General features: G+C 42.0%; 1 protein-coding gene across 2 annotated transcripts in view; it reads right to left on the bottom strand.

The window, feature by feature from the left end:
* LOC139281183 (protein tweety homolog 3-like) overlaps window positions 1-17,437 on the bottom strand; it is a 186,095-nt gene extending 168,658 nt beyond the window's left edge. Inside the window, exon 1 of one of the 2 annotated variants that reach the window (XM_070901217.1) lies at window positions 16,677-17,437. In XM_070901217.1, the coding sequence (XP_070757318.1) occupies window positions 16,677-16,802 (126 nt within the window). In that variant the 5' untranslated portion in view covers window positions 16,803-17,437. The remainder of the gene's footprint in view (window positions 1-16,676) is intronic. The other variant, XM_070901216.1, reaches the window with a different exon arrangement.
* Window positions 17,438-17,956: the final 519 nt, after the last annotated feature.

Below are 17,956 nucleotides of genomic sequence, written 5' to 3' on the forward strand. Positions count from 1 at the left end.
CAAAGTGCATGGCCTCACACTTTCTGACATTATACTCCATCTGCCAAATGTTTGCCCACCCACTTAGCCTGTCTATGTCCTTTTGCAGATTTGCTGTATCCTCCTCACACAATGCTTTTCCTCCCATCTTTGTATCATCAGCAAACTTGGCTACGTTATAAGAAGGGATTGAGTGTAAGTCATTAATATAGATTGTAAATAGTTGAGGTCCCAGCACTGATCCCTGCGGCACCCCACTAGTTACTGGTTGCCAACCAGAGAATGAACCATTTATCCCGACTCTCTGTTTTCTTTAGTTAGCCAATTCGTTGGGCAAATAGCCCAATCTCTCCCACACGGATGTCCTTCTCCCGCGGATGTGGAGGATGTGTCAAGAATGACGGATCGGAAAACCTGGTTTTCGGTGCATGCGTATCAGTCCATGCGCGCTTCATACAGACCCCAGCAAGGTTGGAATTTTAGGCCCACTGTTTAAACTGGGAAGAAAATGTAAAGAGTCCAGGTAAAATATATATATTTTTCAATTGCAACAGTCTTACAACAATTCTTCCAGCCCTAAATATGCAATTCATGAGCTTACTTTTGAACTATGTTTGTTTGTGGTTAAATAGTACATTAGTGATAGACATGACCAAAATTTTTTTTAAATCCTGTAATTATCAAATGTCAAAACAATGACTCGTGATTCCATTTATCATCATCGTCTTCTCTACTACACAATTTCTGCAAAAGCAGTCCAGAATGGTATCCTGCAGTCTATCTGCTCTCACTCATTATGTTTCACTATGATATATTGCTCATGTCTGCCAAAGCTGTGATGTTCTATTTCTTGCATGATAGCAGTACAATTTTATTATACACAGAAAATGATTGAACAACTGGAGGCTGGAACAATGCTTTGGAGGTTCAAAGCTTCATGGGTATCAAAGCTACAATCTCCACATCTGAAATCTCAACTGTTAAAACTGTGACTCCTGCCACCCTTTTTTTTTCCCTTTTTAAAACAAGCTATTGGAACTTTTAGTTCTATCTATCTTTACATGTAGGAGGTGGAATTTATTTTGATGTCATCATGTGAGATTCTGTGACATTTTGCAGAGCTTAATCTGCCTACTGGAAAACACCAAGCACATTCACATCAGGTTTCTTCTTCAGATCTCTTTCAAACAAAAGTATTTTGAAGGATTTCAGACTCTTGTACAAATGAAGAAAGGAGACATTGATACTCTTCGATGTGCTTACATTTCAACAGAACAAATTAGAATATTTCATTTACACTGAAGCCTAAAATTTAAAAATGTAAATGTTTATTTTGATGACATGCTAGTTAAAGCAATGTCTTTTGAAAAGTATACCTTTATCCCAAATATGTCACAAATCGCACTCTTGAAAAGAGACTTTGTAACATTATGACAGGAGTGATAGAAAATGTATTAGGCGCTGTAGTTGTAATGTGAAACTAGGAAGCACTTTCATTAAACAAAAATGGAGGGACTTCGTGCCCCACTGTGCCTTCTCATTTACATATCCTAGACAAAAAGCTGCTGAAATGACTAATGAAGTCCAATGGGCCACTTCAGAAATGCCACCATTATCATGTAATAAAACATTCCAAACTAAAATGGGTTATAAAGTTACAAAGTTGAAATATACAGCCAATACAAAAATAATGGATATGGAATTTATTTTAATCTCCCTGAGTAAGACTTCGCCAAAAGTTAGACAATCTCACTTGTATTTCATGGGAAAGCACCAAGATTTTGTTTATCATACATTTTTCACCAATGTGGTTTGTTGATTCAACCTAGAAAAATAGAATGCAGCCCGAAACTGCAGCTCACAAATGCACTTCAGCAAAATCTGGAAACTATCGCCCAGCCATGTGTTATAAATCACAAAATGCAATGGTAGTCATCAACTGATAAAGGTGCTTAAAACCAGAGGGTATTGAGTTGCACAGTAAAGGCAGACACTAATTTACCAGTTATTATCCACTTTACAAAGTCATTAATTAAGGCTGCAGCAAGTGTCACAAGGATAAGTGACGCAGAAGTTTATCGGTCAAATTGTAAGGTTGTGGGTCTGTTTTGGTGCTGCCAAGTACCTATACAAACTCAAATTTACTATTGGGAGGCAGAATGAAGAAAAAAGTCTGTAAGGGAACAGATAAACAGAAAGCAACACAAAGTAATCAAGAGGGAAAACAAAAGCCAAAAGAAGAAACAGTACAGACCTTATTTAAAAGACGTGAAAATTTCAGTCACTGCAAGAGTGTAATTCACACCCCTTTTATAGCAACAAAAAGTCATCAAACTATATATTTTTGTGTGAATTATGTACTCATCCACATGAGGAATGTTAAGACTTTCTATTTCCGGTACCCAGTACCAAGCACCACTCGCGTAATCAGCTGAGCCGTACCTACTCCCCTGTGCCAGTGGTAATGGAGTTTCACTCACTTGCCAGCACAGTGCTACTCCAGCAACACAGAAAACCAACAGCACAGAGTGCTTCTGAAATTTAAATGAAGTATCAGATATTCCACCTTAAACAAGAGAACTCATAGCACCATATTCAGACTTTGATTTTTTTTTATTTGCACACCCTGGGAATGAAAATAATCATACAATGTGTCCATGCCAGCCCTTTGGTAGAGCTATCCAATTAATCCCACTCCCCTGCTCTTTCCCCCTTCTAAGTATTTATCCAATGCTCTTTTGAATGTTACTATGGAATCTGCTTCCACGACCCTTTCAAGTCATGCATTCCAGATCATAATGTTCAAGGTAACACAAAAACAAACATGTACCTGGGTTGGAGAATAAAAGGGTTGTAAAGACAACCAAGAACATATTATTTGCGTGACATTTACTGCCTCAAGCGACTTCCCAATTGGTTCATTGTGAACATGTGCTTCAATTTTGTGTTTGTTCATTGTCTACTGTGGACAAACCACTTAATAATATGGAAAAAAACAATCAGCTCTCTAATTCGGTTCCTTGTTAGCCACTGCTTGCAGCCCAACATAGGGGAAAAAAATCTCCACAAAGCCAGCCATTAAATTTTGTACCCAGTCAGCACCAGAACCACTTCAGAACTAGTCTGGCAGCTACTCCAGCCACTCACTCCCTAGGTCTCAATGCTCTTCTAGGCCTCAGTCCTCGGCTGACATTTCTCCTTTCCCTCCCAAAGGCACTCCTTTCTGGGCTTCTACTCAACGAACAATGACCTTACCCTGCTACTCACACTCTGCTCTGCCTAGAACTCTTCTGTTCACAAAAGGCTTTCGATACCACTCAGTCCCCACCCTGCATAACACTTACACATATTACCAGGCTTCCACTCTGCCCAAAAGAAATGCAATGGAAGGTGCATCAAAAATGTTCTGTTTATGTACCTATCCAACTTTGATGACGCTTGTGGAGATCAAAAAATAAAATTAAAATAAATCAACGGCATAACAAACTAATGCGTTCCAGATTTCCACGATCCATTGTGTGAAAAAGTGTTTCCCGATTTCAATCCTAAATGTCCTAGTACTAAATTTTATTATATTCCCTTGTGGATTTCGTCCAAAGGAAATAGTTTCTATGTATCTAACCTATCAAACTCCATTATCATTTTAAAGACCTCTATTAGATCTCTCCTCAACCTTCTAAACTCAAATCGAGTTTATACAACAGGTCATTATAATTGAACCCTTTACATCCTGGAATCATTCTGGTGAACCTGTACTGTACCCCTTCCAAGGCCAATATTTCCTTCCTGAGGTGCAGTGCCCAAAACTGAATGCAGTACTCTAGATGGGGTCTGACCAAAAGCTCTGTACAAATACTGAGGCGCACAGCCAGCCCTGCACACCAGTAGTAGTGGCCAGTTTTTTTGTAGAAGGAAGAGCTGGGTGATCTTAATGCATCTAGCTAAAGCACAATAGGCAGCTGTCATGGTTAGTGCTCTGCAAATTACAGGAGTTATTTAAACTACCACCATGTTCATTACGCACATACCTTCACCAAATGCATTATAGAAGAGAGTGATGGGAAACCCGAACAAGACTGAGGTTTACAAAATACTGCTCTGCACTGTATCAATTTAATAAAAATGAATCATCCTATTTTCAGACATGCTGCAGTTTGACAGTCTACTCAATGGGTGCTTTTGTGCCCTTGTTCCTAGAGTCAGATATGCTGCCACCATATATTTACTACCACTTTCTTAAATAACATCAGGGAAGGCTTTGGTAGCAGCTGAAATCTGTAGGTAATCTGAATGTGTCAGGTAAAATGAGACTAGTTGCTAACAGTGGCACAAGCTACCAGTATAGCTATTTATTTTAATATTTCAGAGTTATTTGGGGAGCAAGGGGAAAGAGATGAGGGGACAGCCCAGTTAACAGCCATTTTAACTCACTTTCATTTAATAAAAACTGTTAAATAAAGCACATTCATCACCCACACAGGCCGTTTTGCTCTTTTTCTCCTTTCTTGGCAGCATGCCCAAATCCCTCGGCTTCTCGCTTCTTTATCTGTCCATTTCTTTTGAATTCTACAAGCAAGCAAACATTCCATGATCTCATGAACAGAGATCTTGGGGTAAAGTGACATTGGACTTCCTCAGTTTATAGTCACATCCCCAGTTTCTGCTTCACAATTTTTATTTCTAGAATGAGACTTATTTTGAATGGACAAAATTCTAAAAATGTTTTTGAACGTGAAATTTGAGAGAAAAATTGACCAAACTGTTGTATACCACAGGCATCGATATTTATATTGCAACACAATCTTGGCATTAGAACAAGGCGTCTGGCTGTCACGCAATGGTGGCCAGTCTAAACTGCCTTTGAAAATTGCAGTGCACCCATTTGTGTACAAGAGTATGTGCACTGATCAATCTATTCATTTACAATTAAAGCTAGAATTAGCAAGAGAAAAATACTAATTTTGGCGAATACCTGTTTTAACTTTGATCCCTGGTTTGAAGGCAGATTGACACAGATTGGCAAAGTGCCCCACTGTTAGGACTGCCCCAATTTTTACATAAAGAATGCTTTCGCAGGAAAAACAGCATGCAGTGAAGCATTTGGCCTAATACTTGAGTTTGATAATCAATGATGGATATAAATGATAAACAAGCAGTCTAAGTTACAGAGCTAAAGGCAAAGTGAGAAAAAAAATCACTGGCACTCAACCCACTACCACCACCTTCCACTCCCTTCCCCCAGATCTAAATAAACTGCTACACCTGATAAACTACAAACCTCTTCGACCTGTTGCCCAGTGCTTCAGGAAGCAATGCTGACATTTTCTGTCCAACTGCATCAATATGATAATATGGTAGCATGAAATGAGCTCCAAGGCTCATTTTTAAAAACTTCAAATCTAATCTCATTATTTATAAAAAGAAAAATATAATTGGAATAGATTGCACAACTCGGAGCCAGTCTCATATCCCTCTAACCTTCTACCAGCTCCGCTGAAGTCATTCCACCACATGCCCCCTGGAAATAAAGGTCAAGTTGCAAATAGGCTGGAAAACATTAAGGTACTGGAGAAGTCATTGAGCACAAGTGAATGTCACTTTTATTACATTTTGCAACTAATGCTGATGTTTTACTCTGAATAGAAGTACAGTTTTCTGCATTTCGATCAGTTTGTAAATCTTATGCTGCTCAAAGAACCTCATTCCTGGCAGTTCAAAAAGCTTAGCTATGTGTCAGTGCGGACTTGAAAGCTGGCAAACACAACAAGAACGTTAGACTTCACCCAAAACATTACAACAGTGATTACAATTCAAAAGTACTTCATTGGCTATAAAGCGCTTTGAGATGTCCAGTGGTCATGAAAGGCGCTATACAAATGCAAGTCTTTCTTTTCTTTTCAAAGTAGCTAGTGGTCTCACCACAAGTTATTACAGCTTCATGTGACAAATCATATGCAATAGAATAATAATCATTAAACACAGCAATTGTCATCAAGTAAGGGACCTTTCATTAACAACATAAAGGGGGTGGAAGGGCTTGAAAAATCATACAAGAGCTGCCAGGGAAAGAAAATGTTAACCGAAATGCCCCAAAGTCACAAGAACAAAAACTGGGAAGTGTTTTTTATACCAAAATAAAAAGTGTTGATTTTTAACTAAGTAGGCTTGTGAAGCTGACAAAAAAGGAATTGAGAAGGGCACATGGACAATATTTTTAGGGATACGAATGGAAACTTTTCAATTTCCCCTTTATTTACATATAACATCATCATCAGTTAGAAACGTTCAACCCAATTGGTATTTAGTATTTAATTGGTGTTCAACCTTTCCAAGCCAGAGCAATAAACCTAATTTTGCAGTTGTGTGGCGCAGACTAGTTGGGCTGGATACTCTTTACCTTTCCGCCATTGTTCATTTTCATTGGTTTATATGTAACCTACAGGACTGCTGACCGAGGGCAGTGTGGCTCTTTGTCGATCGGCGCGGACACGATGGGCCGAAATGGCCTCCTTCTGCACTGTAGATTTCTATGGGCTCAATTTTCCCCAAGCTCGTTCTCTGCCATATTACCAGAATAGGTCAAGAAATGCGTCAGAAAAGTCATGCTTCCGCGCACGCGCGGGGAAAAAAACTGATGTTCTTGACATCGCTGAAATGGCCGCGCATGCGCAGTAGAGCTCCAAGTTGGCAATCGGCAATCACCCGAGTGAGATGCCTTCCTGGTCCGCTGTGGCGAGTACCTTCCAGGTCCACCGTGGCCCTCGAGTGCGTGCCTTCCCGATCTGTGGCCCCCGAGTGAGTGCCGGTCAGTTTGCTCCCTCCTCCGCCGAGCCTCTCCGGTCCAGAGTGAGGGCCGGTCCGCTCCGCTTCCCACCCCTATCCCAGGCTGAATGGCCTCCGACTTACTTACCGATTTCTTTAATTCTCCGCAAGAGTTTTCTCGAGAGGCCACATATGCTGGCCTCAGCAGAAATGGAGTAACTATCAGCTGGCCAAAGTTCCCTAAATGGCCAGAATTGGAGTCGGTGGCTGGTTACACCCCCGTTTCAGGAAGAAAAAAAACTTTACCTAAAACAAACGTAACTAAATGAGTTACACTAGTGCAAATTGATTGCGGAAACGGGGGATCTTTAAGTTAGGCCAGAAAAAGCAGCCTGCTCCAAAAATACGGTGCAAATACTGGGAAAAATTGAGCCCTATGTTTCTAAATGTCCCAGCAATTAGCTCATCTTAAAGATTACATTCCTATAAATCTTGCAAACCTTTCAATCAATCACGAATAGTAATATTAAAATCTTACTACCTCCAAGCAAATATCTACTTCTGAAACCCTTTACGAGTCATGTTCCTATTAAGAATGCTATTGATGTAATGCTTATGCAAGTCAAGACAAATTTTGCATGTATTGGGCCCAAGTTTCCACACGATAAAAAACAGGCGCCCCTCCGAGCTGGGTGCCCGTTTTTCGCGCCGGAAAAAAAACACGCGATTTTGGAGCGCCCTTCAGCTCCTTGTCTGTTTGGCACGGCGCCCAGGGGGGCGGAGCCTACACTCGCGCCGATTTTGTAAGTGGGAGGGGGCGGGTACTATTTAAATTAGTTTTTTTTCCTGCCAGCAACACTGCGCGTGCGCGTTGGAGCGTTCGCGCAGTGTGAAGGAAACATAGGCACTCGGCCATTTTTGTAGTTCTTTGTAGCTGTTTAATTTTTGAAAATTTTTTAACAAAAGCACATTGCCATCAGCACTGAGAAGGCTGCAGGAAGCCTCAAAGTTGAGGCAGCCGGTTCCCTCCCCCTTCCCCTCCCCCTCCCCCTCCCCGCCCGCCATCGGGAACAAACGGCTTTCTCCTTCCCCCCCCGCGCGGGAACGAACGGCTTTCTCCTCCTCCCTCCCCCGCGGGAACGAACAGCTTTCTCCTCCCCCCCGGGAACGAACGGCTTTCTCCTCCTCTTCCCCCCCCCCCCCCCCCCCCAACCCCGGAACGAACGCCTGCAGCATTTTCCCTGGCTGAAGCACTTTCACACAGGTAGAAGATGGTTTATTTAATCTTTTCTTTGCTTATAAATGTTTATTCAGGTTGGATTTATTTGTATAATATTTGTATAAGTATAAATAAGGATTTATTATAGAATTTAATGACTTCCCTTCCCCCCCCCCCCCTCCTCGTTCTGGACGCCTAATTTGTAACCTGCGTCTGATTTTTTAATGTGTAGACATTTTAATATGTGTACAAAAATCTTCACTTGCTCCATTCTAAGTTAGTTTGGAGTACGTTTTCACTGTGGAAACTTTCAAATCAGGCGTCAATGGCCGGACACGCCCCCTTTTGAAGAAAAAATTCTGTTCCAAAGTGGAACTGTTCTACCTGACTAGAACTGCAGAAAAAAAAATGTGGAGAATTGCAATTTCTAAGATAGTCCGTTCTCCACCAGTTGCTCCTAAAAATCAGGTGCAAATCATGTGGAAACTTGGGCCCCTAAACTCAGTATAAAGTCACAGAATGAAATATTCATGCAACCTTAAACTAAAATTCCAATGATTAAATGTGGGCTGTGAATAATAAATTTGGAGGCTTAAAAATGGTAAATAAAAATTGTAAATATATGGAACAAAAAAAAAAATAAAAACATAACAGACCAAAATTTTCCATCAAGATGACGGTGAGGCTAATGGCGCTCAGTGTTATTTACATGCAAATGGTACAGCAACTTATGGCGAGATGTTCAGTTAAATGCAAATATCCAAAAGTTGCGATCCAAGTTGCACTGCTCCGCCATTAGCTTCGTGAAAACAACCTTCCACTGTCTGCTTCACCATTGACACGCATTGAGGATGTAACGAGCAGGGTGGATAAGGGGGAACCAGCGGATGTGGTGTATTTGGATTTCCAGAAGGCATTCGATAAAGGTGCCACATAAAAGGTTACTGCACAAGATAAAAGCTCACAAGGTTGAGGGTAATATATTAGCACGGATGGAGGATTGGTTAACTAACAGAAAACAGAGTCGGGATAAATGGATCATTTTCCGGTTGGCAAACAATGACTAGTGGGATGCCGCAGGGATCGGTGCTGGGTCCTCAACTATTTACAATCTATATTAATGACTTGGATGAAGGGACCGAGTGTAATGTAGCCAAGTTTGCTGGTGATGCAAAGATGGGAGGGAAAGCAATTTGTGAGGAGGACACAAAAAATCTGCAACAAGATATAGACAGACTAAGTGATTGGGCAGAAATTTGGCAGATGGAGTATAATGTAGGAAAATGTGAGGTTATCCACTTTGGCAGAAATAATAGAACAAATTATAATTTAAATGGAGAAAAATTGCAAAGTGCTGCAGTACAGAGACACCTGGGGGTCCTTGCGCATGAAACACAAAAAATGAGTATGCAGGTACAGCAAGTAATCAGGAAGACAAGTGAAATGTTGGCCTTTATTGCAAGGGGGATAGAGTATAAAAGCAGAGAAGTCCTGCTCCAACTGTACAGGGTATTGGTGAGGCCACACCTAGAGTACTGTATACAGTTTTAGTCTTCATATTTAAGGAAGGATATACTTGCATTGGAGGCTGTTCAGAGAAGGTTCACTAGGTTGATTCCAGAGATGAGGGGGCTGATTTATGAAGATAGGTTGAGTAGGTAGGTCCTATACACATTGGAGTTCAGAAGAATGAGAGGTGATCTTATTGAAACAAGAGAGAGATAATGAGGGGTCTTGACAAGGTGGATGAGGAGAGGATATTTCCACTCATAGGGGAAACTAAAACTAGGGGACATAGGGCTCAAAATTGGCCATGAGTTGCTCCGTTTTTTTTTGGAGCAAATTGATTTTTCTGGAGTATCTTAAAAATCCCCATTTTGCACATTCAATTTGCACCAGTGTAAGTGAGTTAGTTAGGATTTTTTTTTAAGTTTAGTTTAGTTTTTTTCAAAAAGGGGAGTTACCAGACACCTACGCCTGTTTTGGCCATTTAGGCCACCTTGGATAGCTAATAGTTGCTCCAAACTAACTTAGGCCAGCGTATGTGGCCACACAGAAAACTCTTGCGGAGAGTTAAGAAATCAGCGCAGGTAGGTACATCGGAGGCCAGCAGAACTTAATGACTTGACTAAAGAATGTGAATAGGATCAAACAGCTATACAGGAAATCATATGACAAACTTCGCAAAGTTAATTTACTATACAACAGAAGCATTCATGGAAGCTTAAACTACAAAAATAGTAAAGAGACAAAACATATTTACATAATTTTTTCAAAATATCCAAATAAAAAAATAGAAGTACCTCCTGCTCATGATTCTTATGTTATGTTCTCCCAGCCACCTAAGATCACCCACCATCAGCCCGCCCCTTACAAACAACCCTACCTCCCGGGGTCTGCGATCAGACCCTCCAGGATCAGAACAGCACCTGGGGTCAGAGATCGGACACATCTGGGGAATCAGATCTTCCCTAGAAGTCGGGGATCAGACCGCCCACAGGATCGGAACCCCCTACCCCCATGGGGTCGGTGATCGAACCCACCCTGCAGTTCGGAACTCCTCCCCCGCCCCAAAATCCGCCGTCCCGACTTGGACCCCGCACCAACCTGCATGTTGTGGCCTTCTAGCCCGGGAAGGCAGCGGGCCGGCCTGTGCGGGAGGCCATTCAGCCTGGGATAGGGGCGGGACGCATCAGATCCCACACTGCAGCACGCACACAGAGGCTGGGGGCAGCAGCTACTGCGCATGTGGAGAGCTGCCGGCATTATTTATGGTGCAGGGCCCTAGCTCCGTCCCCCAATCGATTGGCCATACGCCACGCCAAGCCCCGGGAAAGGCAACACACCGGCCAGAAGCGGGGGACACTTTATCGGCGCCCTTTTAAGCCCACAAAGTCGCCGCTTCTCTGGTGAGTGCGCCGTAACAAAAGGGTGAGCCAATTTTGAGCCCAATGTCTTAGAAGGGGCCACCCATTTAAAACTGAGATGAGGAGGAATTTCTTCTCCGAGGGTTATAAATTTGTGGAATTCTCTACCTCAGAGAGCCGTGGAGGCTGGGACTTTGAATATATTTAAAGCGGTAATAGACAGGTTTTTGAGTGATATGGGAGCGGGCAGGGAAGTGGAGCCGAGTCCATGACCAGATCAGCCATGATATTGAATGGCGGAGCAGGCTCGAGGGGTCAAATGGCCTACTCCTGCTCCTATATCTTATATTCTTATGAATGTCGTAAAGTTGCTGTATTTGCATGATAGATATGAACTAATAAACCCATCATAGATATTTATGGCTAGTAATTGGTCGAACAAGTATCCTTTTAACAACATATTAATTGTTAATTACTGCCAAACTAACAAGAGTGGAGTTTCATTCCTTCAGATTTTGAATATTTGAGGGAAATTTTAAAATTATCAAATTTTAAATTTTAAATGTTTCTTAACTTTTCCTTTGTCTCTTTTATCACTCATTATCCAGTCTTTCTCTCTCTTTATTACTCTTTCTGAACTTGATTTGACATTGAATTCACCCCCTTTATTTTGCCCTCCATCTGTTTATTTCCAAATCCTTAAATCTGATTAAGGAGATACCCTGTTGGTTGCCCTGGTCACTCAGATGCCCTATTTCCCTCAGCTCGCATTTTCAGCAACTTTGTGGATAAAATTGTTTTAAGCTGAAGGGTGCAGAGCAAGTCCAACTAACAGCAGGTGCCGTTAGATGACCTGCTACAGCAAAATCTGGCCTTAAACTAAGTTCCATTTAAGCCGCACAGCAGTCTGGAGCACCCACCCAGGCCGCTCACTGGCTTTTCAATTGGAATAACCACGCATGCACGAACATTTAGGCAGGGCAGTCACTTAAAGGGACTGCGTACCCAAAAAGCTTACAGGAAACACTGACCCAAATAGATTTAGTACATGGGTCACAATAAAAAAAACACAAATACCTGCAATATCTGTATTATTCCTATAGATGGTGCAATGTCGAAGATGTCACACTGCAAGACATACAATAGCTGGTTTTTTTTTTAAAAAAGAGAATATATTTTACCCCGTGATCGTGCAATCTGGTCAGTTTCCACAACTCACTCAAAAAACTTTTGCAAATGTTTTCGTTCACCATTTTCCCTCAGTAGCTGAAATTTCTAATGTCCAAAGTAGGAGTTTAAAAAATCTTAAAAAAAAACATTTCACAATAACACAATTAAATTTATCTACTGAATTGTTGTTTGTGTCTATTAATAACAATGTTTTTACTTAACGGAGTCCACCTCTCTCAAAACTTGATATTTCTGACCAGGGCAGTGACGCGAGCTGAATTTGGATTCTTCACTCTTGAGCACATGCAGTGTGCCTAATTTCCTAGATTGCATCCATACTGTCCAGTCTGCAGTACTGAGGCAAGATTTTTCTTCAGCTTCTAGCACCTTCTATTCCATTTGTTTTTCTTCAAAGAATTTTAGAAAAACAAGTAGACAAATTTCAAAAGCTGGAGGTGATTTTTTTTTTTTAAAAACACAAGACAAGAATAGTGTTCATGGAAAAAAAAGTGGAGAATAACTTATTAAACACCCATTGTAGCTTTTGTTTTGTGTTCTATACACATCAGAAAGTATTAAACTGTGGAGCAGAGGGGGTGCTAGCTTAATATTAATTCAATTTTCAAGCATACCAGTCTCTGATTATTTAACTTTTGTTTTGTTGACAATGAGAAACGGTCATCGATGATAATCACTTGCATCGGAGAGACAGATGCTATGAAACAGAGGGAGAAAGCAAGCAAGAAAAACACAGAAAACAGACAATCAGTTCCTTAATTTTAATTTATGTATTTTCTATTAAAGCTAAATTTTGAATGCAAACAGATAGGATGGAAGGGGAAGGGAAACTGTTTTGAGGGTTAAGGCACCTCTGGTCTCTCATCAACAGTCTTGGGAGAGCCAAGTGGTTGTGGTGAGTAACCCTGCAACAAGGAGAAAGGCAACGATAGCAGGGTTGAGCAGGTACCTTAACAGGGAAGGGGTAGGGGTCATCATAAAAGTGAGGGTATGGTAGGGAGTAACATGATAGTGGGGAGTTGAGATGTGAGTGGCGTGAGGGTGTATGTGGAAAAGCACATGATTGGCGTCAGAGATGGGAGCAACACAGAACCACATTTTCCCTGAATTCTCACCCCAAATACAACCTGCAGATGTTAGTGGCTCCCTTCCCCACCACACCATGCCCTACACACTCTACCTCCAACCAAAGGGAAAGACAGAGGCGCAGAGATAAGGGAAAGAGAAAGAGATAGAAAAGCACAAGGCACGACAGACAGAAACAGCAACATAGAAAGCAGAGACAGTTAAAAGAGAGACCACAATCCCACACGTACCGTGCACACCACGGGAGATCTACCAGCTGTAATTAACATTCCATTTTTACCTTTGATTTAAGGTTCCTTTTGCAATATTGATTGCTGACAAGATAGCAACTTCCATGGGGGAAGGGAAAGAATGGTCAACAGTTGACTCTTTTGGGATGGTACAGAAATTAAAATTTTCAGCAAATGTACTTTACAAACGAGAAACAAAAAAGTCTGCCTAGTTTGTTTTTGAAAAGAAAAAACAGAAATTCTTAATTCCTAATGCAAAAATCAACAAGCTATTAGCACAGCTATGAAAATAATCACAAATCTGAAAGTTAAGGTTATGTATGCCATTCAAACAGAACCTGTATTCTCAACCAAACCTAACCATATAAACCTTTTGATGAGGGCATCCCACCCAAACTGTTCCCTCTTTGCAGTTTTGTGTTTTCATTTCAAATTTCCAGCATGTGCACGTTTGTTTCTTTTGCCATTTAACAGAATATAAACAAAACTTCTCTCCCTAGTTTCTCACCTACACTGCTGTGAATATACAGCACGATCCCAGCTACTAATTCAATGTGAAGTGATCGAGTTAAAAAGCAGAAAAACAGTTCCCACCTCCTCTCGACATTTTGTGGGGGATTGCGAGAAGGGAGATTCACATTACACACATATGCAACTTTCTTGGGGATGTAAAAATAATTTAACAGTTAACAAAGATCAAACAGGTAATTTGATAGATCCCAGCACTATAAGTGGAAATAGTCTGCACTGTAAAAGCAGGTGAAGAGGACAGTAGTGGCTGGGTCTTGCCCTGGGTGTGATTTATGACCAACATTTTGAAAACTCTCAATGCAACGCACCATCTTTCACCTTGCACCATATTAAATACAATAAGCCTGGCAAAAATAGCTAACATTTGAATAAAGAAATCTATCCCACATGATGAAATACAAATTATGTGATCTATAAAATATTACTTTATTCCCCACTCACTAAAATCTGATAATTCACTACCTACTTCTATACTCATGCTATTGGATAATTCCCCCTCATATGATGTTAAACACTTCATGATTCACCATCTACTATATTAAAATTAAAATCAATATACAAAGTGTTTCTAATTCTCTTCAATAATTATTCGTCTTACACCCAATGTTTTTGCCAACTCCCTTAACTGCCATTACACCATTCAAGTAGAAACTATTGTAGACAGATTGCAACACAAAACACAGCTATGCACTGCTTAGAACATGTTAGAGTGTGCATCTGTTCCAATTTCAGATGTACAATAACCACTTAACATAAGCGCCACTGGCAATAAGTTATCCAGGTCTTTTTAGAATAAAATTAAATTGGGATCCAATCCTAAACATTTAGTTTGCGATTACAAGTTTAGCTAGGTAATGTCTTTCTTCATTTGTGTCACATGCAATCCCCCATTTGAAATATCCTTCATTCATCCCCACATATCAGACTAATATTAACTGTAGTATGGCAATGAACTACTGACCCAAAGATTATTTTTGTGACTAAAGAGGTCCTCACCAATTTTGATGTCCAACCCATAACTCAGAAGGTGAAGAGGCAAATGGTGGGGGGGGCTAAACTTACTAGAAAAACATGACATGCATTTGCACATATAAATAGGAGTAATAGCTTCAACACAGTATTTAGAAACAAAGTATTTTAATTAAGGTACATTTTGTTTTCTTGTGCCTTATTATGCCAAGCATTCACACTGGACAGTTTTTTTTTCCTTCCCAAAAATGCAGTACAAAGTATTACTTTCTAAAAATATTGGAGAGAAGAAACATTTCCAGTATGATCAAATCACTGTTGTAATGCTGAGGTTCAGTCAGGGCACACGCTGCTGTAACTACAGGAGCATCAACATCTACCACACAACTAGGATGGCAAGTAGCAGCTCCACGGAGTTATGCAAAGTAAATCAATGCACAAGGACTGAATTCACCTATGGCTGAATAGTACTTGATAAGCAGGAAATATTTTCAAAAGGACATGCTGAAAGTAGTCACAAGGATTTTAGTAAAGCAAAAATTTCACTTGTCCACCAGGGGGGGGTTCTCCTCGATCTCAATGCAGTGCAATGGCGGGTGTATGAAATGTCCATACTATGTCCACTTGAATGGTGAAAAACATTCAGCAGTACAATTACAGATCGTGTCCTTTCAACCCGAGTTATGTCTGGAGAAAACATCTTGAGCCACGTTATACTAGGATGAAGTATTGGCAGTGGGAGCAATTTTCAGGGCAATTTATCAGAAGTTGGGTATTACGATGGCTAGATTTTGATGGGAGATAATTTCTCTCATGAGTTTTCTTATGTTTTATACACATTATCACATTTAAGGTTTAAGGTTCCCTACAGCTAACTGGTACCAATGTGGTAAGCTTTTTGGTTATATACAAATGCATCTTTCCAACATCAGTGGGCAACCGTCTATGTTCTCACAACCACTGAAAACTAAATACTGTATCTGAGAAGTTAATCAGACAAAAGCACAAAAAAAAGGTTCTTGCACAATAGTTAGGTCTAAATTTAGAAATATAGAACACCAGCTAAGACAATAGGTTTTAAAACGTTATTTCTTTTGCAGCTGTTTTGAGAAAGTTACCATTAAGTGATACACATGATGAAGTCACATTTTGTCACTTATACAATCTTGACCAAGCCTACATTCTAACAAGTATCCTGCACTCAACTCTGATACTGAGCATTCGCTCAACCCAGCCCAACGCCACCAGTGACAGAAGTCACCCATCCCACCGCGACACTTTCGAATTTGTACTCTAAACCACTTCCCACCTTCCTTAAAAGCCTAACTTTTTGGCCACCTCCTGCGGATCCCCTCCCTCTTCCTTTCCCCCGTGTCCCCAATCCCCTGGAAAGCGGAATGTCTGGTCAAGTGAAAAGTGCAAGTTGTCATCACGGTTAACACAAGTGCACCCACGCACCCGCATTAAAAAGTTGCAGTAATTCTTTGTGGCGGCTTGAAATAACCGCAGTGAACTCCACATACATTGTGCCAAGCCTTATCACATTTGACATTGTTTCACAAAGCAGATTAACTGAGGGAGAAAGGGGGGGGGGCTTGAATGCAGAAGTGGTTGACGAAGCAGCAGCCAAAATAAGGGAGCTACAATTTTATGATGTTAACTCAACTTCCCACCCACCCCCAAACAAACCCCCACAAGATCTGCCGAACTTTCACAGATACTAATTCGGGTGCCTTTTCAGACAATGAAGTGCCGCTGTTTGCAACAAAAAAAACATGTAAAAACAAAAAAATGCATTGACGGTCTGAACACGGCAGGAAATACAGTGACTTGAGAGCTTCTTACCTGCTGGTACTGGCTGTCCTCGGGCTGGAAGTCGCTGCTGACCGTCTCCAGCTGCAGGGTGATGTGCGGGAGACGGTGCAGGAGGCTCACCCACCAGGGAGGCGAATAATTCACCGCCGCCGCCATCGGACAGGAGCCGGATCTAAGGATCGGGGCGGGTGGGGTAGGGGCAGAAAGGGGCGAACGCTCACTCCATCCCGAGATTCGTCCGCACGCTTTTCCAGGCGCTAAAAATCTCCCTCACACTCAAGTCCAAATGATCCTTTTTTTTTCCCCAAAAACACACGCACGCACAATCCCCAACAGTGTTTCAGTCTGAAATTCTTCCTCTGGCCGAATATTGCCAGCACCGTGAGTGATGGGGAATCCCTGGAGATTTTTTAAAGGATCCTTTTTTTTTGCCCTCCCGTTTTTACAATTTGTTTTTGCACAAACGCCCCCCGGTCTTCTCCGTTTGTTTGTTGGCTGGAAATTTCCGAGGCTCCAGCGGGCTGGGGATTCGTGCTTCGCCCGGCGTCCCGGGGAGAGGCCTCGAGTGACCAAAATCCCGAGTGGAAAACACGGCTTTCCCGTCCGAGAAGGCTGAGAGAAACACGCACAATAAATCTTCAGGCGCTCCCGGCCCGACTTTTCCCCCTCATGAATTCGACGGCACTTTCCTCACCCACCTCCCCCTTCCCTCGACTTGTTTGCTGTCAGCGCGGGGTCTGAGGCGATTGTCCGCCACCTTCTCTCCGCTCAGCGAACGCCGCCAAAGAGCCGCGGCGCCAGCTCCGTGCCGAATCTCGCCGCCACTTCCGCTCCCCACCGGCCAGGTGAAGCCCGCCGCTCAGCAGCGCCGGCCAGCGCCCGGCGGCGGCTGCGCGCAACTGCAACCTCCGCGATTTTTGTTTTCTCTCTCCATGCAAATTGTCACGACTTGATCTGAAACACAAACTCTTGTTTTGCTCTCTCTCCACCACCCACCTCCCGCAAATGCTGCCTGACTCGCTGAGCACTTACTGTTTTTAATTTCAGATTCCAGGGTGTTTTGCTTTTGTCATCATTCACAGGCAGTCCCGCGAAATCGAGGAAGGCTTGCTTCCACTCTAAAATTGAGCTCTCAGGTGACTGAACAGTCCAATACGGGAATTACAGTCTCTGTTACAGGTGGGACAGACAGTGGTTGAAGGAAAGGTTGGGTGGGAGTCTGGTTTGCCGCACGTTTCTTCCGCTGCCTGCGCTTGGTTTCTGCATGCTCTCGGCTGCGAGGCTCGAGGTGCTCAGCGCCCTCCTGGATG

Source organism: Pristiophorus japonicus, chromosome 15, assembly GCF_044704955.1.
Source record: "Pristiophorus japonicus isolate sPriJap1 chromosome 15, sPriJap1.hap1, whole genome shotgun sequence".
Taxonomy (NCBI): Eukaryota; Metazoa; Chordata; class Chondrichthyes; family Pristiophoridae; genus Pristiophorus; species Pristiophorus japonicus.